The sequence below is a fragment of the Carcharodon carcharias genome, chromosome 2, assembly GCF_017639515.1.
Source record: "Carcharodon carcharias isolate sCarCar2 chromosome 2, sCarCar2.pri, whole genome shotgun sequence".
NCBI lineage: Eukaryota > Metazoa > Chordata > Chondrichthyes > Lamniformes > Lamnidae > Carcharodon > Carcharodon carcharias.
In genome coordinates this window covers 42,018,521-42,044,867 of record NC_054468.1, presented here as the reverse complement: position 1 = coordinate 42,044,867, position 26,347 = coordinate 42,018,521, and the positions used below count along the sequence as shown (strand labels likewise).

Genomic DNA, 26,347 nt, shown 5'->3' with positions numbered 1-26,347 from the left:
CTAAGACCGTCTATTTGCACCTCGGTTAACATCATTTGACTCCACCCCTTGCTCATCTGCTGCTGAAACCCTCATCCATGCCTGTGTTACCTCTAGACTTAGGAATTCCAAATGACTGGCCTCCCATCTTCCATCCTCCATAAACTTAAACTCATTCAAACCTCTGCAGCCCGTGTCCTGAGTTGCACTAAGTTCCATTAATTCATCAACCCTTGTACTCAGTGCCCTACATTGGTTCCTGATTAGCAATATCTTGGTTTTAAAACTCTCATACTTGTATTCAGAACACTCCTTGGCATCACCCCATCCCTTCTCTGTAATCTCTTCCAGCCATACAGTACTGTAAAATATACATGCTGCTTTAATTCTAGCCTCTTACATATTCTCAACTTCAGTTGCTCCACCATTGACAACCATACCTCCAGCTGCCAAGGCCCTAAATTTCCTTCCGAAAAATCTCTGTTTTCCTACATCTCTGTTTTACTTCAATGTGCTCCTTAAAATCTATCTCTCTTTTGGTCATCTGCCTTAATATCTCTTTCAGTGGCTCAGTATCAAATTTTCTTTGATAATGCTTCTGTGAAGTGCCTTGGGACATTTTGCTACATTAAAGCCAACATGTAAATGCAAGTTGTTGGTGATGAAGGCATAGAGCTAGATGTCTTTGGTGTGCATATGGGAGCTGACCCCAGAGCTATAGATGTTCTTGCTGTGGATGACATGTAAGTAAGATAGAGGAGGCATGAAGGTACTTGTGTGGATAGATGTGCAGGCTCTGTTGGGAAAAATATAAGTGGAACCAGATGGAGACAGTCCAATCATGGCACACCATGGAGTAAAGGTAGTGAGGAGGCTGGGGGAGTGTGACAGCTTTGAATGCCATGGAGAAAACAAGGCAACAATATTGCAATCAGAACTTGACATTAATAATTTTGACCACAATAAGATAGCAGTTGAACTGAAGGAAATCAAGTACAGATTTGTGGGAGAAGTGACTGCAGAGCTGCATGGGGATAAAACTTTCAACAACCCTAAGACAGAGTTTGGAGATGGGTTGATAAAAGAAGGTAAAGAATGGGATTTTTAAAAAGCAAATGATAGTAGCAGTTTGTAATAGAAAAGAATCAATATCTGTGCAAAGAAAGCCATTAACAATGCTAGGGTGTATTCACACACAGAATCACAGTGCAGAAGAGGCCCTTCGGCCCATCGAGTCTGCATTGACATGAGAAACACCTGACCAACCTACCTAATCCCATTTACCAGCACTTGGCCCATAGCCTTGAATGTTATGACGTGCCATGTGCTCATCCTTTTTAAAGGATGTGAGGCAACCCGCCTCCACCACCCTCCCAGGCAGTGTATTCCAGACCGTCACCACCCTCTGTGTAAAAAAGTTTTTTCTCACATCCCCCCTAAACCTCCTGCCCCTCACCTTGAACTTATGCCCCCTTGTGACTGACCCTTCAACTAAGGGGAACAGCTGCTCCCTATCCACTCTGTCAATGCCCTTCATAATCTTGTACGCCTCGATCAGGTTGCCCCTCAATCTTCTCTGCTCCAACGAAAACAACCCAAGTCTATCCAACCTCTCTTCATAATTTAAATGTTTCATCCCAGGCAACATCCTGGTGAATCTCCTCTACACCCCCTCCAATGCAATCACATCCTTCCTATAATGTGGCGACCAGAACTGCACACAGTACTCCAACTGCGACCTCACCAAGATTCCATACAACTCCAACATGACCTCCCTACTTTTGTAATCTATGCCTCGATTGATAAAGGCAAGTGTCCCATATGCCTTTTTCACCACCCCACTAACATGCCCCTCCGCCTTCAGAGATCTATGGGTACACACGCTAAGGCCCCTTTGTTCCTCAGAACTTCCTAGTGCCATGCTGTTCATTGAATACTTCTTTGCCAAATTACTCCTTCCAAAGTGTATCACCTCACACTTTTCAGGGTTAAATTCCATCTGTCACTTATCTGCCCATTTGACCATCCCATTTATATCTTCCTGTAGCCCAAGAGCCTCAACCTCACTGTTAACCACCTGGCCAATCTTTGTGTCATCCGCAAACTTACTAATCCTACCCCCCACATAGTCATCTATGTGGTTTATATAAATGACAAATATTGGGGCAAGGAAAACTAGCTGAGTGACCAGGATTTTTCTGAGGAACAGAAGAGGCTCTTAAAGATCCTGGGGAAGGTGGGACCTGTACAAGAAAGATGGGTTACACCTTAACAGGACTGGGACGAGTGTCTTCGCAGGGAGTTTTGCTAGTGCTGTTGGGGAGGGTTTAAACTAGATTGGCAGGGGATGGGAACCTGGGGGGAAACTCAGAGTGCGGAGGAGAAAAACTGGCAGTGGGACATAGTGAAGTATCAACTGATAGAGGATATAGCAGAGAGTTGCATCAAGATAGATAGAATACTTGGAGAGCTTGATAGAATTAGAATAGGCAACAGTAAGTCATTAGATGGGGTCAGAATAAGCGGGAAAGTAAAAAAGCCTAACTCAGGGCTAATGTGTATGCATATGAATGCACAGAATGTGATTGATAAGGCTGGTGAACTGCAGGCATAGGTTGACAAATGGAATTATGATATTATTGCTATAACAGAGACCTGTCTCAAAGAAGGGCAGGACTGGGTGTTAAATATTTCTGGCTACAAGGAGTTTAGGAGAGACAGGAAAGGAAAAAAAGTTGGGGGGTGGTGGGGGGGTAGTGGCAATACTGGTTAAAGATGGCATTACAGTACTGGAGAGAGAGAATGTTCCAGAGGGGTCAAAGACAGAATCTCTCTGGCTAGAGGTAAGGAATGGGAAAAGTGCAATAACATTGATTGGCATAGTAAAAAGACCACCAATGAGTGGAAGGGATGTGGAGAAACAAGTTTGCAAAGACATTACAGAGAGGTGCAAGAGTTATTGAGTAATCATAATGGGGGACTTCTATTATCCAATTATAGACTGGAATAGGAATAGTACAAAAGAACAAGAGGAACGAGAGTTCCTGGAATGTGTTTAAGATAATTTTCTACAGCAGTATTTTCCCAGTCCAACGAGAGGACGTGCACTTTTGGACCTGCTTCTGGGAAATGGGTTGGCCCAAGTAGATCACATATCATGGGGAGAGCCTCTAGGGGAAAGTGACCATTGCATCATAAGGTTTAGGTTAATCATGGAAAAGGACAGAGAACAATCCAGAGCAGGGATAATTAATTGGCTAAGCCAACTTCAGTGGGATGAGAATGCACATGAGTCGAGTGAGTTGGAATCAAATGTTGCCAGAAAAAGACAGTGGCTGGACAATGGGCTACCTTCAAAGAATAAGTATTCCGTTGAAAGGGAAAAGTAGGACAAATAAATCCAGAGAGCACTGGATGACGAGAGAGATAGAGGCAAAGATGAAAGGAAGAAGTGAGTGTACGACAGATGTCAGATAAAAAATACAATGGAGAATCAGGCTGAATATAGCAGGACTAGAGGATAAGTGAAGCAACAAATAAGAAAAGCAAGGAGAGAGCATGAAAAGGGGCTGGCAGTGAACATAAAGGGAATCCCAAGGTCTTCTGTAAGCATGTGAATAATAAAAAGGTGGTAACAGAAAAAGTAGGGCCGATTAGGGACCAAAAAGGGGGCTTGCATGTGGAGGCTGGAGAAATAGCCAAGGTGTTGAACGAGTACTTTGTATCTGACTTTACAAAGGAAGAATTTGCTATCCAGACCAAGGTGAGAGAGGAGGTAACTGGTACAATAGAAGAACTTACAATCGAGAGGAAGGAGGTGTTGGAAAGGCTATCTTCACATAAAATAGATAAGGTACCAGGACTGGATGAGATGCATCCAAGGGTACTGAGGGATAATCTTCCAGTCTTCCTTCGACACAGGGGAGGTGCCAGAGGACTGGAGAACTGCGAATGTTACACCTTTGTTCAAAAAGGGGTGCAAGGATAGAGCTGGCAACTACAGACCAGTCAGATTGACCTCAGGGGTAGGGAAACTTCTGAAAACTATAGTTCGGGATAAAATCAATAGTCACTTAGGTACAGATACGATATGCTTTATTAATTGTTCTCTCAACATGCCCTGCCATCTTCAATAACCTATGTATGTAATTGCTGAGGTCCCTCCGTTCCTGCACCTCCTTTAGAGGATGTTCCTTTATTTTGTACTGTCTCACCATATCTTTCCTGCCAAAACGAATCACCTCACACTTCTTTGCATTGAACTTCATCTGCCACTTGTCTGCCCAATCCACAAACATGTCTTTGTACTTTTGAAGTTCAAGACCATCACAGTTGACAACATTTCTAATCTGTGTATCATCTGCAAATTTTGAAATTATGCCCTGCACACCACAGTCTAGGTCATTAATATATATCAGGAAGAGCAAGGGTCCCAACACAGGGTAGTTAAGGAAAGCCATCATGGATTCATCAAGGGAAAATCTTGTTTAACTAACTTGCTGGAGTTTTTTGAGGAGGTAACAGAGAAGGCTGATAAGGGAAATGCTGTTGATGTGGTGTATTATATGGATTTTCAAAAGGCATTTGATACAGTGCCACACAACAGATTTGTGAGCAAAAATTCTAGGTCATGGAATAAAAGGGAAAGCAGGCACTTGGATAAGAAATTGGCTGAGTGACAGGAAACAGAGTAAATGGTTGTTTTTCAGATTGAGGAAGGTTTATATTGGAGTCAGTGTTGGGACCTTTGCTCTTCCTGATATATATTAATGACCTAGACTGTGGTGTGCAGGGCATGATTTCAAAATTTGCAGGTGATGCAAAGATTAGAAATGTTGTCAACTGTGATGGTCTTGAACTTCAAAAGTACAAAGACATGTTTGTGAATTGGGCAGACAAGTGGCAGATGAAGTTCAATGCAAAGAAGTGTGAGGTGATTCGTTTTGGCAGGAAAGATATGGTGAGACAGTATAAAATAAAGGAACAGCCTCTAAGGGAGGTGAAGGAACGGAGGGACCTCAGCATATACATACATAGGTTATTGAGAATGGCAGGGCATGTTGAGAGAACAATTAATAAAGCATATAAGTATCGTAGGCTTTATTAATAGGGGCATTGAGCACAAGAATAAGGAGGTCATGTTGAACTTGTATAAGACACGAGTTAGGCCTCATCTGGAGTACTGCATCCAGTTCTGAGCGCCATACTTGAGGAAGGAGATGAAGGCATTGGAGAGAGTACAGAGGAGATTCACAAGAATGATTCCCAGGATGAAGAACTGTAGCTATGAGAATAGATTGAAGAGGTTGGGACTATTTTCCTTGGAGAAAAGAAGGCTGAAAGGAGACTTGAGTTTTTAAGAGTCTGAGGGGCATGGACAGGGTAAATAGTGAGAAACTTCCCACTCAAGAGAACATGAAGAACTAGAGGGCACAGATTCAAAATAATTGGCAAAAGGAATAAATGTGGTGTGAAGAAATTTTGTTTCACCCAGAGGGTATTTGGAGTCTGGAACAAATTTCCTTAAAGGGTGGTGGAGGCAGGTTTGATTGAGATATTGAAAAGGGAATTAGATTTCTACCTGAAAAGAGAGAAAATGCAAGGTTACGGAGATAAGGTAACGAGTGGGACTAGGTGGAATACTCTTTCAGCGAACCAGTGCATACTCGATGGGCCGAATGGCCTCCTTCTGCACCGTAAAGATACTTTGATGCTTGGTGAAGGCTTAGGGGAAGCTTCAGAGCCATAATCTGTGTACTGGAATGCGAAAGTGGCAAAGAGGGATCAAGGAAAGAAGAAAGTGTCATTTGTCTGGGTAATTATGATCTTGGAGTTGAAAAAAATTGATAAACACTCAGCATTGGAACAAGGAGACTTGTTCAAAGGACCCTTTAAGTTTTATTTGGTAGTGCACAGCCAATTTGTTTAAGTGTGCGGGCCCTTAAACTTTTTTTGCACGGCTGCGCGCATGTGGTAACTTTTAAGGGCTGACTAGTGCACATCCTGGGTGGGAACATTCAGGCGGCTGTGCGGCTGTGCAATTTAGTGGGAACAATGCCTGGGCTCAGTAAGGTTAAGTCAGGTCTACTGTTGAAAATTCAGGCCAAGCATGTGTCAGCGGAGCTCCAGTTTGCAGCTCTCAAACGAGGGAATGGAGGTAAGAACTTTACCAGGGATGGCAAAACATGGATGAAATGAGGGGGAAAGAGGGTAGGAGGAGTGCGAGGTGACAAGAGTCCAGAACTGCATGGGAAACAGCCAGTCAGGCGATAAGTACTTGGACCAGAGTCAATAACCAATATGTGCATACAAAAGGACACAGAAGAAGGGCCAAATTTTCACTATTAATGGATGACTGATATTTGCAAAATTTGTGACTGGTCAAGTTTTTAGCATCATAAAAATCCACCGTCAGTCAACTGCAGATTTGAGAAACTTTGCATGGATTTATTTGTGGCCAAGTTTAAATTAATATTTCCCATTAACCTGAAAGTGAATTAGAATGCTAAGTTGGAATTCTGACAGATTAAAGAATATGAAAATTCGTTAAAAATTATGGTGCAAAATTAGATTAATGTGCATTTTTTCACTCCCATAGCGGCTGACACAGTCTCATCCTGGAGAGCAAAGGGATACAGTTCTTCAGGCTTACGTTAGCAATGATCTGCTGGAATGTCACAATAAGAGCCAGGTTGGTAATGTAACAAAATTCCTTCTGGATCAAAAAGCTTTGATGTTTGAATTTTATTGTCTTTACTTTGCAGTAGATTGCCGTAAATGTTGCCATTTCATCATAGTACATTTGCTTTATTTTGTCCTCCCTCATTTTCTTGTGTATAGCTTGAGGCAGGAATTGGAAATGGTATTAACATTGCAAATTGGATGGCAAATTTATTAAAAAGAGTTCACCTGTTGGACATACTGAGTAGAAAATTGGCCGTGTACTCATAACATGTTTTTGGGGAAAGGGAGGAATAAAAATCCAAAGACCATTTTTGGAGATTGGTTGATGCATTGTTTTAATAATTTTTTTTTATCTCTGAGCCTAAGATTCAAATCCAACCCAGACTATCAAATGTAAGGATTCTGTTTGAAAATAGGTTGACTAGTCTCAACCGAGTTACTAGAAAGTGTGAGACCAAGTTGCAAACTATCCAAATTTGGCACTAAAATCAGCTATCTCTCTCGAAAGCTCATGTACTTCCTTACTGGCTTTATGGATGAATGCTGCACTCAATATGATATTGAGCCATGAAGATTAGGAAAGTACTAGTTGCACCAAATTTATTTTCCTTTGCTGTTATGAATTTGTTTCTTTACCGCTGACCACAATGCACACACAGGGCTAAGGCCAGTAATCTGACCTTTAACAGATTACTAGCTTTGCTGAGATGCCACCTAGTGGGCGTGGCAGTGACTCCATGGTGTATAAACCAGCTACCCTTTCTCAGGATGAAAACATTTGTGCACCCACCGCTACCACTACACCAGTGCCCTTCCCGTTGCCTCACAGCCAGCCAACCCAGACTGCTGCCCCTGTGCCAAAGTGCTGCAGTCCAAAGCCAAGTCTTCAAGGTCCGGAACAGCTCGAGGTCAACATGCAAGGCCATCTGCAGTTGTCCCCACTGAATATCAGCAGCTCTTCATCAGGTGCACTGCAGCCACTGGGGTAGCACTGTGTACGAGCACAAGGACTGGCAAAAGCAACCACAAGAAAGTCTCTAAGGGAATGCACAGGAGTGTATAGTTCAATCTGTCTTTTGATGCAGAACTTGATACATGCATAAGAAAAGCAGCTACCGCCTTTGGCCAACTCACAAAACGGGCTTGGAATATCATCAAGCTGACTTGTTGGACCAAGGTACTGGTTTGTGAAGCCTATGTTCTCAGAACCTTGTATGGCTGTGAAACATGGATGACTTACAGCTATAAAGAAAGTTCAACAAATTGAATCTTTGCAATTTGTGGCGCATTCTGAACATTACATGGAAGGACAAAATCATGAATGTGACAGTCCTCTCAAAGGCAAATTGCCCAACTATGCTGGTACTCATTGAGCAGAGGCAACTTAGTTGGCTCAGGCATGTTCATAGGATGGAAGGTGGTTGCATATCTAAGGATTTTCAGTATGACAAGTAGCTGAAGTCAGATTCCCAACATGTCCAAAGTACCACTTTAACGATGCTTGCATGACATGAAGTCCCCAAGCATTGATTTTTGCATCTGGGAGACACTGATGATGAAAGTGGAAAATGGTGGCATCACCTATGGGGTGGCATGTATCACTTATGGGCTGGCATGTACCACCATGTCAATCAGTGGCTACGGCACTTGACACCAGACGCCAACTCTGAAAACAACAACCCAACATGACAGCTGATTACCAATTCACATGCGGCACTTGTGGCAGAACCGCTGCTGCTAAGATGAAGTAGCTCAGTTTTTAAACAGTAATTGGATGTATTGTTGGATAAAATATTTTGAAAGATTTTTGGCTGGGGACTTTTATTGTTCGATGGTGGCCAAGGATGTGCAATGATAAGAATCTCAGATGGATCTAACGGTGGACACCATTGAGTAATGTTGGTGTGGGGAATTGAAATTGGAGCCTGATAATCTGCACTGTCACCACTCATCCAGTTAATAGGGGTCCAGGATGCTTCCACCCTGCCTCCTCCTCCTCCTTTTACTGACATGACCTCCGGGTTACTGGAGCTGACGACAGCCCCCTCATAATGCTGATGTTCCGGAGGATGTAGACACCATGAACCTCAAGACCTGCTCTGGCATATACTGCAGTGTTTCCACTGAGCAGTCAAGATGGCAGAAGTGTTATTTGAGGAGTCTCACTGCTTATGTGACAATGTTCAGAGAGGCTCTGTGGCCCTCGTTGACTTGTTCTGCTCGCTTATTGGGATGGGGGAGGGGTGTCACCAACCACATATAGTGGGGATAGCCCTTGTTCCTGAGCAGCCAGCCACTGTGAGGGCCAAAGGTAGGGCTGGTTGGCACAGGATAAACACATCATTTTTGCTGCCAGGGTAGCAGACATTCACAGGATGTTACAGGATTGCACACCAATTGCACACTTATGGAATGAAACCCTTTGCAGTTGCTATACCTCTCCCTGTTGACAATGGGGCCCACAGCGCCATGTACATCTCCTGCACCATTGTAAATTCTGCTATACTGGCAAAGCTACCAATGCTTTCACTCTCTTTGTGCCTCCTCAGTGAAGATGCAATGAACAGCTCTGGCTGGATGGCCTCCTAATATTGCTCTAGAAGGCACACTGGCAAATGTTGGCAATACCTCCTCCTCTGGCCTGCTAGGAACTGGAGGTGTAAAAATTGAGGTAACGGTGACCTTTGCTGCCATTGCCTGGCCATCCTTGCCATGCTGTGAGGCTTCAGATGGGTTGAAGAGGTGGCACAATTCAGTGACTACCTCCTTGTTGAACCCAGTTTGCCTCACACTGTTTCTGGGCCAGGCATAGGTATACAAAATGCTCTCGAAAAACCCGTATGGGTATGGCCTTCTGTGTAGAGCCCTCCTCTTTCCGCTTTGCATAGTTTCCCCTCTCTGCATCCTCTGCTCCATGTCCTGGTCATTTTGCAGACTAAGAAGCATTGCCCCTGCAACTCCCACACCTGGGTCAGATTTTTAAAAATCATTCTTGGGATGTGCACATCACTGGCATAGCATTTATTGCCCATCTTTCATTGCACTTGGGAAGGTGGTGGTGAGCAGCTGCCTTGAACAGCAGCAGTCCATGTTGGTGTTGGTACTCCCAAACTGCTGTTAGGGAGGGAGTTCCTGGATTTTGACTCAATGATAGCAAAGGAATGACATAATTCCCAAGTCAGGATGGTGTGTGGCTAGGAGGAGAACTTGCAGATACTGGTGGCCTCATGCACCTGCTTCCCTTGTCTTTCTACATGGTAAAGGTCACGAGTTTGGAAAATGCCATTGAAGAACCCTTGGTGAGTTGCTAAAGTGCATTTTGTAAATGATGCACACAGCTGCCATTGTGCGCTAGTGGTAGAGGGAGTGAGTGTTTAAGGTAGTGGATGGGGTGCTGATCAAGTGGGCTATTTTGTCTTGGATGGTGTCGAGCTTCTTGAGCATTGTTGGAGCTGCACTCATCCAGTCAAGTGGAGAATATTCCATCAGAGTCGCCCCTTGAAGATGGTGGACAAGCTTTGGGGAGTCAGAAGGAGAGTTAATTACTCTCTGTAGAATTGCAGCTTTTGACCTGCTGCTCTGACTAGCCTTTGACCATGTTAGATCCTGGGGGAACTTGACAAGGTAGATGCTGAAAGGTTGTTTCCCCTTGTGGAAGAGACTAGAACTAGGGGACACAGTTAAAATATTAGGGATCTCCCAATTAAGATCGAAATGAGGGGAAAGTTTTTCTCTGAGGGTCGTGAATCTGTGGAATTCTCTTCCCCAGAGAGCAGTGGAAGCAGAGTCATTAAATATTTTTAAGGCTAAGTAAGATAGATTCTTGATTGACAAGAGAGTCAAAGGGTATAGGGGACAGGAAGGAAAATTGAGTTGAGGCCACACTCAGATCAGCTGTAATCTTATTGAATGGCGGAGCAGGCTCGAGAGACCAAATGGCCAACTCCTGCTCCTAATTCATATGTTTATATGTATGCATGTGTTCTTGTAGTCACAGTTGACGTGCCAATGGTAACCTCCGAGATGTTGATAGTGGATAATCAGAAATTATAATGCTGTTAAATATCATGGGGAGATAGTTAGATTCTCTCTTGTTGGAGATGGTCATTGCCTAGCACTTGTGTGACACAAATGTTACTTACCACTTATCAGCCCAGGCCTGAATGTTGTTCAGGTCTAGCTGCATACAGGCATGTACTACTACAGTACTTGAAAAGTTATGAATGGCATTGAACACTCTGCAATCATCAGCGAATCCCCCCACACCTGACTCTATGCTAGAGGAAAGGTCTGTGACGAAACACTAAAAATGGCTAGGCCCAGGACGCTACCGCGAGGAACTTCTCCAGTATTGGACCAGAGCTGACATGATTGGCTTCCAACAACCACAACCATCCTCCTTTGTGCTTGGTATGACTCCAGCCAGTGGACAGTTCTCCCCTGATTCCTATTGACTCCAGTTTTGCTACTTGTCATTAATACAAGAGTAAGAGCAGGAGCACACCATACGGCCCGTCGTGCCTGTTCTGCCATTCATTACGATCATGGATGATCTTGCTTTTCAACTTCCTTTCCTGCTCACTTCCCATATCCCATGATTCTCTGAGAGATCAACAATCCATTCTATCCCAGCCTTAAATATGGCCAACAGTGGACCATCTACAATCCTCTGTTGTAGAGAATTCCAAAGGCTCAGAACCCTTCAATTGAAGAAATTTCTCCTCATTTCAGTCCTACATGATCAACCCCTTGTCACGAGACCTTACCCCTGTGTTCTAGATTCCCCAGCCAGCAGAACCAACCTCTGTGTCTACCCTGACAGTACCCTTCAGAGCCTTGTATGTTTCAATGAGCTCACTTCTCATTCTTCTAAACTCCAAAACTAAGTTGTTGATATCATTACATCACACAGCTCCACCAGCAGATGTGACACCCATTTTGCAAACTTGGACCATGCAGTTCCATCCAATGAATTTGCATGCCGCTCACCAAAAATCAAACTTTCAAATGCATGAGGGGCCTAGCGCTAGTTATTTGAAAAGGCCAGTCCAGAAGAAGCAGATGAGGTACTTTTCACTTACTTATGCATAGGCTGAGTTTGTGGAAGTACAGTGCTGTGTTTTTGAAGTTAATTCTTGAGAGTAGGTGTCTAAAGTCAAGATGATCAGGGGACAGCGATGTTAACATCATCACAAATGCTGCCTTGGTGTCAAGGGCTGTCTCTTCGCACCTTGAGTAATTGGGCTTTTTTAACCATGTTTGGACCAAGGCTGGACTTGGAGTTGAGTGAAGCTGGTGGAACATAGACTGAATGTCAGTGAGCAGGCTATTGCTGAGCAAGTGTCACTTGATAACACTATCGAATACACCTTCCATTCAGTTTGCTGATGACTGAGAATAGACTGAGGGCGTGGCAATTGGCCAGATAGGATTTGTCCTGTTCTTTGTGGAAAGGACAATGATCCACGTTGTCAGGTCGATGCCAGTGTTGTAGCTGTACTGGAACAGCTTGGCTAAGGGTGCAGCTAGTCCTGGAGCACAAGTTTTCAGCACCATGACCAGAATCTTGTTTGGGGCTCATAGCCTTTTGCTGAAATCACGTGGAATGAAACAAATTGTCTGAAGGCTAGCATTTATGATGGTGAAAACCTCAGGAGGAAGCCGATATAGATAATCCACCCAGCACTCTGCTGAAGGTGGTTACAAATGCCTCAGGCTTGTCTTTTGCACTGAAATGCTGGGCTCTGCATCATGGAGAATGGGAATGTTAGTTGTTTTATTGTCCACAACCATTCATGATTGGAAATAGCTGGGCTGCAGAGCTTTGATTTGATCTGTTGGTTGTGGGATGGTTTAGCTCTATATATTGTATGCTGCTCTTTTAGCATGCATGTAATCGTGTGTTGTAGCTTCATCAGGTTAACATCGCTGTCCCCTGATCACCTTGACTTTAGACACCTACTCTCAAAAATTAACTTCAAAAATACAGCACAGTACTTCCACAAACTCAGCCTAAGCATAAGTAAGTGAAAAGCACCTCATCTGCTTCTTCTGGGCTGGCCCTTTCAAATAACCAGTGCTAAGCCCCTCTTGCATTTGAAAGTTTGATTTTTGGTGAGCGGCATGCAAATTCATTGAATGGAACTGCATGGTCTAAGTTTGCAAAATGGGTGTCACATCTGCTGGTGGAGCTGTGTGATGTCATGATATCAACAACTTAGTTGCTTCCAGAACTGGCAAGGGGTGCCAGCCTGTATGCTGTTTTTAAGAAAGTGTGCCACCTAGGCCATGCTGAAAATGGCTGATGCTGCAGTGTGCACCCCCAAGCGGCAATCAGTGTCCATAATGCCATCCAAATTTTGTGCCTGATATGCATTTTTGCCTTACAGTGCTTTTCGCTCCATATTATATCATTCATGCCAACTAGATCATTTAGTTAATAATTTATATGTGCCAATACAGAATATAATGTTTGTGGCCATAAGTTTCATCCGTCTTTAGTGTTATCAATGTTGTTGAGGGGAAAAGATAAGGATTTGTGAGCACACAGTTTAAACTAATTCTGTCTACATTAGTTTTTATGCCTTTGTTCTGTACTGGAAGAATGTAAAAACATATCTATATTCTTATAGCTAGCATATCATTTATGTTGAAATTATTGATAGTGCTGTGAAGTACATGTAGCACATGTTGTCTGTCTCCCTTGTGAATACTTGGAGGAAGTAATTGTTCAGAATACTGATTTTTTTTTCATGTGCAACAGTATGATGTACAAAATAAAATTTTTATTAATCCAGTTCTTCGAATAAAAGATGTTCCATGAGGGTATTTTCCATCCTGCCCTTGTCTATCCTATGGCTGACTCAGTACAAGCTAGGAGCTGAATCTGAATGTTCATAGTCTTTATGGCGGAGAACCATGTAGTGCATTGACCTACTGACCTGTGGAGTTACAGAGTTTGTATTCTAAATTATTATGTCTAAGCTTTGCTTTCCCAATATAAAAATGAAGTGCAGATGATAGTAAGTGCAGATCTTACTATTATCAATAATTAAAACAGGCTATCTGTAAAAATATGACTAAGCACTTAATGAAAGACTCTACTGATGACAGAGTAAAATCTTTAGTTTTAAAATTAATTTATTAATCCAAAATAATCAGAAAATTTTGTTTTAAGCTATCTCTAAAAATACTAAGTAAAAGATTGAAAATAATATTTTCCTTGTTGCAGAGAAGCCTAATTAATTTGTTAAATTCAAAGAGTGAGATTGTCAGACAGTATACAGCACGACTAATCAATGGTTTTGCATCGCTGTCACATGGTAAGTCTTTATTTTTATGCCCTTGTTGATATTTATCTGAATTTTGAAAAGCCTTTTTTTTTAACTTATGTGGTTACTCCCCATTTATATTAAACCTGATTTCTTAACAATCTGACAAATGTTCTGATGAAAGATCACTGACCTGAAACATTAACTGTTTCTTACTCCACAGATGCAGCCAGACCCGCTGAGTGTTTCCAACATTTTCTGTTGTTATTTCAGATTTCTAGCACCTGCAGTATTTTGCTTTTGTGTTATTAACAGTCTCTTTTGACATGGTTCGACAGTTCTGTTTTGTCTCCTCTTCTGTGTATCAGGCCGAACGTATTTGGCGCAGAGCACAGTGTTATTGAAGATACTTGAAGAAGCACTGGAGATTGAAGAGGAGGATTCCATAACTAGAGAAAATGTGTTAGGAGCCCTACAGAAACTTAGTCTCAGGTGATAACAAATTTCATTCATCTAGTACCTTTAAGGTAGAAAAATATACCAGGGTATTTCAGAGGCAGAAAATGAATCTTGAAATATGGGGAGGAATTAATTGAAAGTTTGGTCAAAGAGGTATGTTTTAAGGAATATCTTAAAAGTGGAAAGAAAGGCGAAGAGGCGGATACGTTTCAGAAAAGAATTCCAGACCATGGAGCGTGGGTGGCTGAAGGTGCAGCCACCAGTTCTGTGCTGAAGGGAGGGGGGATGTGTATACAGAAAAGCTGACCCCATATCTATGAATGCTATAGATGTAGAAGAGGAGAGACCATGGATAGATGCTTGGGAGACTTCAGCGGTAATGGTGCAGGAATAGAAAGTGAAACTATCTGGATATGCTCTGTCTATGATTGAATGGATAATACGGGTGGAATCACATGAGAGGAAAGTTGTTGGAGGAGGATGGTGTGGTATGTCAAAAGCTGCACAAAAAGCCAACAAGGACGATCGAGGACAAATCACCACAGTCACAGACTTTGCTTTTGGAGTATCACACTGATTCAGTTCATGAGCTGTACAATTTGCCTCAAATTAGAAAGCTAATCAGAAAATTGCTTGATTGGGGAAGTTTCTGACATAAGCCGTGTTTAATATGTAAGTTGGGGGGCAGGCGACGGTGTAGCGGTATTGTTGCTGGACTAGTAATCCAGAGACTCAGGGTAATGCTCTGGGACCTGGGTTCAAATCCCAACATGGCAGATGGTGGAATTTGAATTCAATACAAATCTGGACCATGAAACAAATGATGACCATGAAACCGTTGCCGAATGTTGTAAAATATCTGGTTCACTACTGTCCTTTAGGGAAGGAAATCTCCTGTCCTTACCTGGTCTGGCCTACATGTTACTCCAGACTCACAGCAATGCGGTTGACCCTTAAATGCCCTCTGAAATGGCTTAGTAAGCCACTCACTTGTATCAAACCAAAGTCTCTGGTACAAAGTTTGAGGAACGAAACTGGACAGACCACCCGGCATCAATTTAGGCACCGGAAAGGACAATGGCAAACTCAGCTCTGTTGACCCTGCAAGGCCCTCTTTACTAACATATGGGGGCTAGTGCCAAAATTGGGACAGCTGTCTCACAGACTAGTCAAGCAAAAGTCACAGAACCATATCTTACAGATAATGGCACCACCATCCCTGGCACCACCATCACCATCCACCGGCCGGACAGACCCAGCAGAGGCGGTGGCACAGTGGTATACAGTTGGGAGGGAGTTGCCCTGGGAGTCCTCAACATTGACTCCGAACCCCATGAAGTCTCATGGCATCAGGGCAAAGATGGGTAAGAAAACCTGTTGATTACCCCATACCACACCACCTCAGCTGATGAATGAGTGCTCCTCCATGTTGAACAGCACCTGGGTGGCAAGGACGCAGAATGTACTCTGTGTGGGGTAATTCAATTAGCACCACTGCTGATTGAGCTGGCCGAGTCCTAAAGTACATAGCTGCTAGATTGGGTCTGCGGCAGGTAGTGAGGGAACCAATGAGAGGGAATAACATACTTGACCTCATCCTCACCAAGCTGCCTGCTGCAGCTGCATTTGTCCATGAGAATGCCGGTAGGAATGATCACTGAGCAGTTATTGTGGAGACGAAGTCCATTCTTCACATTGAGGATACCCTCCATTATGTTGTGTGGCACTACCACCGTGCTAAATGGGATAGATTTCTAACAAGTCTAGCAACTCAAGACTGGGCGTCCATGAGACACTATGGGCCATCAGCAGCAGCAGAATTGTGCTCGAACACAATCTGTAACCTAAAATAAAGGCAAAATACTGCGGGTGCTGAAAACCTGAAACAAAAACAAAAAGTGCTGGAAAAACTCAGCAGGCCTGACAGCATCTGTGGAGAGAAAGACAGAGTTAATGTTTCGAGTCTGTAACCTCATGGCCTGGCATATCCCCCACTCTACCATTACCATCAAGCCAGGGGATCAACCCTGATTCAATAAAGAGTGCAGGAGGGCATGGCAGGAGCAGCACCAGGCATAACTAAAAATGAGGTGTCAACCTCATTTGAAGTTATAACACAGGACTACTTGCGTGCCAAACAACATAAGCAGCAAGTAATAGACAGAACGCATTGATCACACAACCAACGGATCAGGTCTAAGCTCTTCAATCCTGCCACATGCAGTCGTGAATGGTGGTGGACAATTAACTCACTGGAGGAGAAGGCTCCACAAATATCCCCATCCTCAATGATGGGGGAGTTCACATCAGTGCAAAACATATGGCTGAAGCATTTGCTACAAACTTCAGCCAGAATGCCAAGTGGATGACCCATTTCGGCCTCCTCCGGAGGTCCCCAGCATCACAGATGTCAGCCTTCGGCCAATTCAATTCACACCATGTGATCTCAAAAAAAGGCTGAAAGCACTAGATAATGCAAAGGCTATGAGCCCTAACAATATTCCGGCAATAACACTGAAGATTTATGCTCATGAACTCGCTGCGTCCTTATTCAAGCTGTTCCAGTACAGCTACCACACTGGCATCTACCCGGCTTTTTGGAAAATTGCCCAGGTATATCCTATACACAAAAACCAATACAAATCCAACCCGGCCAATTACTGCCCCATCAGCCTACTCTCCATCATCAGTAAAGTAATGGAAGTGGTCATCAACAATGCTATCAAGCGGCACTTGCTTAGCATTAACCTGCTCACACACCCAGTTTGGGCTCTGCCAGGGCACTTGGCTTCTGAACTCAACACAACCTTGGTTCAAACATGGACAAATGAGTGGAATTCCAGAGGTGAGGTGAGAGTGACTGCCCTTGACACCAAGGCCACATTTGACCAAATGCGGCATCAAGGAGCCCTAGCAAAACTGGAATCAATGGGGTTCAGGGGGATAACTCTCTGCTGGCTGGAGTCATACCTAGCGCAAAGGAAGGTAGTTGTGGTTGTTGGAGGTCAATCATCTCAGTGCCTGGACATCACTGCGGAAGTCCCTCAGGGCAGTGTCCTCAGCCTAACAATCTTCAGCTACTTCATCAATGACCTTCCTTTCATCGTAAGGTCAGAAGTGGGGATGACTGCTGATGATTGCACAGTGTTCAGCACCATTTGCAACTGCTCAGATACTGAAGCAGTTCATGCCCAAATGCAGCAAGACCTGGACAATATCCAGACTTGGGCTGATAAGTGGCAAGAAAGGTTCGCGCCACACAGGTGCCAGGCAATGACCATCTCCAACAAGAGAGAATCTAACCATCGCTCTTTGATGTTCAATGGCATTGCCATCACTGAATCCCGCAGTATCAACATCCTGGGGGTTACCATTGACCAGAAACTGAACTGGACTGGCCATATAAATACTGTGGCTATAAGGTCAGGTCAGAGACAAGGAATCTTGTGACTAGGAATCGGGTAACTCACCTCCTGACTCCCCAAAGCCTGTCCACTATCTACATGGCATAAATGTGATGGAATAATCCCCAATTGCCTGGATGAGTGCAGCTCCAGCAACACTCAAGAAGCTTGACAGCATCCAGGACAAAGCAGCCTGCTTGATTGGCACCACATCCACAAACATTCACTCCCTCTACCACCAATGCGCAGTAGCAGCATTGTGTACCATCTACAAGATGCACTGCAGGAATTCACCAAAGCTCCTTAGACCTTTGAAACCCACAACCGCTATCATCTAGAAGGACAAGGGCAGCAGATAGATGGGAACACCACCACCTGGAAGTTCCCCTCCAAGCCACTCAGTATCCTGAATTAGAAATATATCGCTGTCCCTTCACTGTTGCTGGGTCAAAATCCTTGAACTCTCTTCTGAATTGCACTATGGACTGCACCACATGGACTGCAGCGGTTCAAGAGGCACCTCACCACCACCTTCTCAATGGCAACTAGGGATGGGCAATAAATGCTGGCCCAGCCAGCGAAGCCCACATCCCATGAATGAATAGCAACAAAAAGTCCTCCTTAGCAACATCTGGGGGCTTGTGCCAAAATTGGAAGATCTGCCTCACAGACTAGTCAGGTGACAGCCTGACATAGTAACACTCACTGGAATGATACCTTACAAATCATATCGCAGACACCACCATCACCATCCCTGGGTATGTCCTGTGCCAGTGGTGGCAAAGTCGTACACAGTTGGGAGGGAGTTGCCCTGGTGGTCTGCAACATCAACGCCAGACTCCCGGAAGTCTCATGTCATCAAATCAAGCATGGGCAAGGAAACCTCCTGCTGATTACCACATACCGCCGCCAGCCCCCATCTCACCCTTCCCCAACTGATGAATCAGTGCTCCTCCATGTTGAACACCACTTGGACAAAAAACTAAGAATGGCAAGGGCGCGGAAGGTACTCAGGGTGGGGGACTTCAATATCTATCACCAAGAGTGGCTCAGTAGAACCACCACATACCGAGTTGGCCGAGTCCTAAAGGGCATAGCTGCTAAATTGGGTCTGCAGCAGGTGGTGAGAGAACCAACAAGAGGAAAAAACATACTTGGCCTCATCCTCACCAACCTGCCTACTGCAGGGCATCTGTCCATGACAGTATTGGTCGGAGTGACCCCCGCACATTCCTTGTGGAGACAAAATCCTATCTTCACATTGAGGATACCCTCCATCGTGTTGTGTGGCACTACTACTGTGCTAACTGGGATATATTTTGAACAGATCTAGAAACTCAAGACTGGGCATCCATGAGGCACTGTGGGCCATCAGCAGCAGCAGAATTGTACTCAACCACAATCTGTAACCTCATGGCCCAGCATATCCCCCACTCTTCCGTTACCACCAAGCCAAGGGATCAATGAACAGTGCAAGAGGACATGCCAGGAGCAGCACCAACCATACCCAAAAATGAGGTGTCAACCTGGTGAAGCAGTATAAGCAGCAAGTGATAGACAGAGCTAAGCGATTCCACAACCAACAGATTAGAACTAAACTTTGCAGTCCTGTCACGCCCAGTTGTGTATGATGGTGGACCAATAAAACAACTCAATAGAGGAGGAGGCTTCACAATATCCCCATCCTCAATGATGGAGGAGCCCAGCATATCAATGCAAAAGATAAGGCTGAAGCATTCGCAATAATCTTCAGCCAGAAATGCCAGGTGACTGATCCATCTCAGCCTCCTCCAGAGGTCCCCAGCATCACAGGTGCCAGTCTTCAGCCAATTCAATTCACTCCACGTGATATCAAGAAACAACTAAAAGCACTGGACACTGTAAAGGCAATGAGCCCTGACAATATTCCAGCAATAGTACTGAAGACTTGTGCTCCAAAACTTGCCACGTCCTTAGTCAAGCTGTTCCAGTACAGCTACAACACTGGCATCTACCCGGCTATGTGGAAAATTGCCCAGGCATGTCCTGCACACAAAAAGCAGGACAAATCCAACCCGGCCAGTTACCATCAGTCTACTCGCGATCATCAGTAAAGTAATGGAAGGGGTCATCACTATGCTATCAAGTGGCACTTACTTAGCAATAACCTGCTCATTGACACTCAGTTTTGCTTCTGCCAGGGTCACACAGCTTCTGACCTCATTACAGCCTTGGTTCAAACCTGGACAAAAGAGCTGAACTCCGGAGGTGAGGTGAGAGTGACTGTCCTTGACATCAACTTGGCATTTGACCAAGAGTGGCATCAAGGAGCCCGAGCAAAACTGGAGTCAATGGAAATTAGGGGGAAATCTCTCCACTTATTGGAGTCATACCTAGCACAAAGGAAGATGGTAGTGGTTGTCGGAGGTCAAGCATCTCAATCCCAGGACATCAATGCAGGAGTTCCTCAAGGTGGTGTTTTAGACCCAACCGTCTTCAGCTGCTTCATCAATTACCTTCCTTCCATCATAAGGTCAGAAGTGGGGGTATTCGCTGATGATTACACAATGTTCAGCACCATTTGCAGCTCCTCAGCTACTGAAGCAGTCCGTGTCCAAATGCAACGAAACCTGGACAATATCCAAGCTTGGACTGACAAATGGCAAGTAACATTACCATCATTGAATCCTGCAGTATCAACATCCTCGGGGTTACCATTGACCAGAAACTGAACTGGAATAGTCAAATAAATACTGTGGCTACAAGAACAGGTCAGAGTCTAGGAGTCCTGTGGCGAGTAACTCACCTCCTGGTTCCCCAAAGCCTGTGCACCATTTATAAGGCATATGTCAGGAGTGTGATGGAATGCTGTCCAGTTGCCTGGATGTGTGCAGCTCCCACAACACTCAAGAAGCTTGACACCATCTAGAACAAAGCAGCCCGCTTGATTGGCACCCCTTCTACAAACATTCACTCCCTCCACCACCAATCAACAGTGGCTGCAGTGTGTACCATCTACAAGATGCACTGCAGGAATTCACTAAGGCTCCTTAGACAGTAACCTTCCAAACCCACGACTGCTAATATCTAGAAGGGCAAGGGCAGCAGACACATGGTAACACCATCACCTGGAGGTTCACCTCCAAGCCACTCACCATCCTGACTTGGAATTATATCTCCATTCCTTTATTGTCGCTGGGTCAAAATCCTGGAGTACTCTCCCTAACAGCACTGTGGGTGTATCTACATCGCGTGGACTGCAGCGGTTTAAGAAGGCAGCTCACCACCACCTTCTTAAGGGCAATTAGGGATGGGCAATAAATGGTGGCCTCGCCAGCAATGCCCACATTCCATAATTGAATATTTTTTAAAAATGAAGTGTACTGGCACAATGCCCCACGTTTTTAAAGTGATAGTCTGTCACAGAGCTATTGTTATTGTAAAAGCAAGCTGCAACATGACACCAGCAAGCACCTAAGGCTTGGAACTCATTTCTTGCTATCTTGACTCCATTCTCTCTCCCGTTGTCCAGTCTCTTCCCACCTACATCTGTGATTCCTCTGACACCCTACATCATATCAACAATTTCCAGTTCCCTGGCCCCAACCACCTCCTCTTCACCATGGACGTCCAATCCCTCTACATGGTCTGATGGCTCTACGCTTCTTCCTCGAACAGAGGCCCGAACAATCCCCATCCACCTCTACTCTCCTCCATCTGGCTGAACTTGTTTTCTCACTGAACAGTTTCTCCTTAAACTGCTCTCACTTGCTGGAGGTGAGCTCAGTGCCAGTTTGTGGTGGCCTCCAGGAGGTGGGAACTGCCAGCAGAGCGCAAGTGACAAAAGCAAATGGCATCCATGATGGGCACAGCTGCTGCCTTGCTGAAGAGGTTCGATAGCTCCTCAGAGGGCCAGCAGTATAAAGGCATAAAGTGGTGCTCAAACAGCCAAAACATAGGTAATGTGCATGATCTGGTGCAAGACTCCCAAGGGCTCTACAAGTTTCAGTGTTAAAGTTTTATTTTGCCCCACTGTGAACTGATAGCTGTGCAGTAGCATGTGCAAGACTGTTAGGGTTCTTCAAAATCTCCTTTGAAAATTGTAGTGCCAACCTCCTAGGCCCAGTAACAAGTTCCTAAAGGATCTTAATGAGCCTTTAATTGACTGTGAGCGGTTCCCCGTTCCCTTACCCTGCACTCACCCGAGGAGCTCAGGCATTTCACCTGGAGCAGGACCAGCCTTCTCTACCTGGGGGTCCATCTCTGCCCTGCTGAGGAATCCTGGCTGGTGAACTGGCAGGAACTGGAGACTCCCTTTTTAGTTATTTGAAAAACCTTTTATTAATGTTTTGTTTGCACTTCAGCCCTACGCTCCTGATCTATGGACACCCGGTGCGGAAGGGGGTCGGGAAGGAGGAGGACCTCCTCATGAACATGCTGTTGGGCCTGGCCAAGTTGGCCATTAACAGGTCCAGGCAGCGGGCGATCGACAGGGGAGTCCCGTCCAATTGTTTGTCCCTCTTCCGCGGCTACGTTCGTGGCCGGGTATCCTTGGAGAGGGAGCACGCGGTGTCTGCCGGCACTCTCGAGGCCTTCCGTGCTCGGTGGGCACCGCGGGGACTGGGGTGTTTTATTGACCCCTTTAATCACATTTTGGTTTAAAGTTTGTAAGTTTCCTTTAAACTTTGTTCTTAGTTTTACAGCTGACCTGAATTAGGGGCTGCACTTGATTTATCCTAATTTTGTTAATTTAGTTTAATTGTTTAACTCCAGAAAGAGTTACCGTGCACTCACTTTTGAAAATTGTAGACGTCCTAGAGGCACCGGAATCCAGACAGGCCTTTTGGGACTGCAATTTTTAAATCGTGCCTACACCCAGTATCAATCCCACCGGCCATTCCAGCCCATGACAATTTGTCAATCCAAATGGTTAGCTTTCTGGTATCTTTAATAAAATAAGGTATTCTGCAACTGTAATGTTCCTGAAAATCCTTGGGATATTGCTCTAAAAAGTGCTCTTTTCTGTTAAATGGATTCCAAGTCAGATGATGAAGTGTGAAACTAGACACATATCCTTTTCTTAATGGTTGGTTTACTTACAGAATACAACCTTACATATGTCTGCTCTTACCTACTAACACCCCCAGTGACCCAACAGTCCCCTTTTTATATGTGCTCAAACCTTTCACATGTTATCCTTAACCTTAGCAATACAATTAACATATATTGACATTTACCTCCTTTTCAGACGAGCACTGCAGTCAGCTATGGTCAGAGATAACATTATTTTCTGGCTGCTGAGCGTACTGGAGGATTCGGATTCATTGTCAGATTACACTTTGGAATATTCTGTTGCACTGTTTATGAACCTCTGCCTTCGGACCCAAGGTACGGTTATAATATCACTGGCCAGCCAGTGAACCTTCTCTGTGATTGCACAATGAAAAGTTAAAAGATATAAAGGGAACATTTTCCTTGTGCACCAGGTGTAGCAAAATCACAAGCACCTTTGTAAACAACATGCTTATGATTTTGCCACACCTGGTACACAGTGGAAATCATCTTTTGTTGGTTGTGAAAGTGCATAATTTCTGAATAAACCTGGAACGCCAGAACAGTGATTTCAATCACAGCACTAGAAATTCATGCTCGTTCCTTTCAAAATGCTTTATAAGATCCAAGTTTTATCCAAATGTCCAAAATAAGTTTGTTGTTTCAGAATGCTGATCTTAACCTAGGAGGGAGGACTTGTGTATTAAGAAATGGCTATTTAAGCTAAATTCAGTTGAACAGAGGTTAAATCCACAACATGCAGCATCTGGAGATGAGGTTTAGGATTCAGCACAAAAAGGAATTAGACTCAGACAAAACATCTATCCAAGGTGGTATTTTTCACCTACCATAAAGAGGTGAAGAAGGAAGGTGTGGCGTGCTTTGTTTGTTTCTTCCTTCGTTATTTACAATGGTATGTGGGATGATATGAAATAGGGTAAAATTCACGGTAAATGTTTCTTATTCACATTTCTTTGTAAAAGAAAATAAGTAGCCCATTGGTTTAGAACTTGCCTAATGTCATTGAAAAGTTTATCAGTCCACTTTTTGGAAGAAAGGAGAAACATGCATAGGGTCATATGCAAGTTCATCATATTTCATTCACGTTACAACATACCAACATTATAGTGGCCCCAACCAACCTTTTTCATATGGTTGGATATTAGGCTGTAAAGGTCATAAGTGCAGAAACCAGTGTGATGACCCTTAGTGGACATCAAGTGCAGATCTGAAATTTGTAACACCATCTGTTTATCAATCCTTGAGTTTTTTTTCAAAAACAGAAATGTTTAATTTATTTTTGTTAAAGATGAAATTGTCTTTTTCATCTGTTCCTCATTTTTCTTTGATTTTATTTTTTCACTCCTGAGGCATGGGGACTTTCAATCTTTTGATACCTTGTCCAGCAGTCATTATTCATTCATCTGTCCAGACTGAAAGTTAAGTTTAGGAACCATCACAGCCTGACTGCCCCGTGTTGTCTGGCACTTCAGAAAGACACTTTGGACAATGTTCCAAAACCAGGATATTAAGATGAATTCTGAGCCCCAAATTCAATTGACAGATTAGCTAATTCAATACAAATCAGGGATTGAGAGTGTCTCACTTCTTAAGGTTATTTTGTTCTCTTCCGGTTTCTTACACTACAGCCCATTTATGCCTGAAAAGTTGGCCAACCCACCCTAGCTTTCCAACTATGCCTGTCTGAAAGCAGCTGCTAGAAGAAATACAAGTCCAATGGGTAACTGTTGCCTCAGTTTAGCATCCAATTTTTATATGATCAGCTTCCATTTGAGACAGACTGTAAAATTCCATGATATAGAACAATAACAGAGATAATTCTAGCAATTCAGCTGCATTTGGATTCCTGTGCTGTTAGAATGGTACCAATTTGGATAGAAACCACCACTGCTTTTAAAGGTATCTAAAATCATTTTAATCCCTTTGATTAATTAGTATTGTTCCTTCTTCTCACTGATATAAATGGAAAGGAATGTGTCAGAATCCAGATTGGGCCCTGCTTATGATGTTTATTGCAACACATTGGAAGCATGATTTAGATAACCTACTATTTAATAATCAAACAGACATGTTCATGCTTGAATCACATTTCATAAATAAGGACTTCTGTACTTCAACCAGCTAAAGTCTAAAGAAAATGTGTTACCACCTTTCAGGTAAACGGAAATGTGTAGAAGATGCAAGACGAGTGTTGAAAGTATTGTCTGATCTTTTGGGTCATGAAAATCATGAGGTACTATCTTTAGGTGCATGGTAAAAATCTAAGTATTTACTTTGTTTCTGGAAATATTTAGTTGACTTTTTAAAATTGTTTAAATGCACTCAATGCTTGTCCATGGCATGGTTCAGGGGTAGACTGGAGTTGGGATTTTCTACCTGCATATTTCCTATGGAGAAATTACCTAAACAGGCTAATTGTTGTAAGTTTACAAGTTTTTGTAAATTGGCAGCTGCTTGTGAATTCCCCAGTTGTTGCTCTGGGGAGAGGACAGATTATCAAGATCAGAATAACCAGTGGAAAATAGCTTTTTATATTTAGATTATGGTTGAAGTGTGATGAACATGTGTAAGCACAAGGCTTTTTAAAATTACACATATTTTATATATACATTACTTATTAATTAAGCATACAGTAATTATGTCGTAATGGTTAGTCCGATGTCTGAATTTCTTCATCATAGAGATAGAGACCACTAAATAATCTACTAAATGCATTTCATTTTAAAACTGTTTTGAAGATTTATTGCGTAAGATGCTACCCTAAGAAGGATAATGTGGTAGGATGAAAATTACTTGTAATCTTCTGATGGAATTTTCACTTTTCACATTCTTGTGAAGAGGACCAGGATAGAGAGAGCCCTGGTGTACAAGTGAAATGGGTGAACTGTTTTTGTGTAAGTGTGCGATCATAAATCATACAGGTTGAAGCACATAAGATAGCTTTTAGCCCATCGCATTTGTGCACACTGACTAATTTTGCTGCTCTTTCTTTACATCCTTTTATAATCCTTTTTAAAATATTTGTGAAATTCCAATTCAGTATTGTATTCTAGCAACTTGTGTTAAAACAGTTTATGCTTTAATAACCCTCTATTGGGGAGAAAGAAAGTATAGACACCACCAAAAAAAGGTATCCAAAATAATTTTAATTCTTTTGATTAGTTATTATTGTTCCTTCTTCACATTGATATAAATGAGAAGGAATGCGTTAGAATCCAGGTTTGGCCCCGGTTATGATGTTTATTGCCACACATTGGAAGCATGATCTAGGGGAGGTGGTGGAGTTGTGGTATTGTCACTGGACTAGTTTTCCAGAGACCCAGGGTAATGCTCTGGGGACCTGGGTTCAAATCCCACCATGACAGATGGTGAAATTTGAATTCATTAAAAATCTGGAATTAAAAGTCTGATGATGACCACGAAACTGTTGCCGATTGTCAGATAAACCCATCACTAATGTCCTTTAGGGAAGGAAATCTGTCGTCCTTACCTGGCCTG

The 26,347-nt window shown here is 43.5% G+C and overlaps 1 protein-coding gene across 6 annotated transcripts in view; it reads left to right on the top strand.

Annotated features, from left to right (window-relative positions):
• The window catches only part of LOC121293264 (lisH domain-containing protein ARMC9), a 114,731-nt gene that overhangs the window by 68,196 nt on the left and 20,188 nt on the right, over positions 1–26,347 (top strand). For all 6 annotated transcript variants that reach the window (XR_005946478.1, XM_041216157.1, XM_041216165.1 and 3 more), the window contains 5 exons: positions 6,578–6,670; positions 13,895–13,985; positions 14,303–14,426; positions 23,025–23,164; positions 25,006–25,082. Coding sequence is in view for 5 of the 6 variants with exons in the window: in XM_041216157.1 (XP_041072091.1) it covers positions 6,578–6,670; positions 13,895–13,985; positions 14,303–14,426; positions 23,025–23,164; positions 25,006–25,082 (525 nt within the window). In the remaining variant the exon portion in view is untranslated. The remainder of the gene's footprint in view (positions 1–6,577; positions 6,671–13,894; positions 13,986–14,302; positions 14,427–23,024; positions 23,165–25,005; positions 25,083–26,347) is intronic.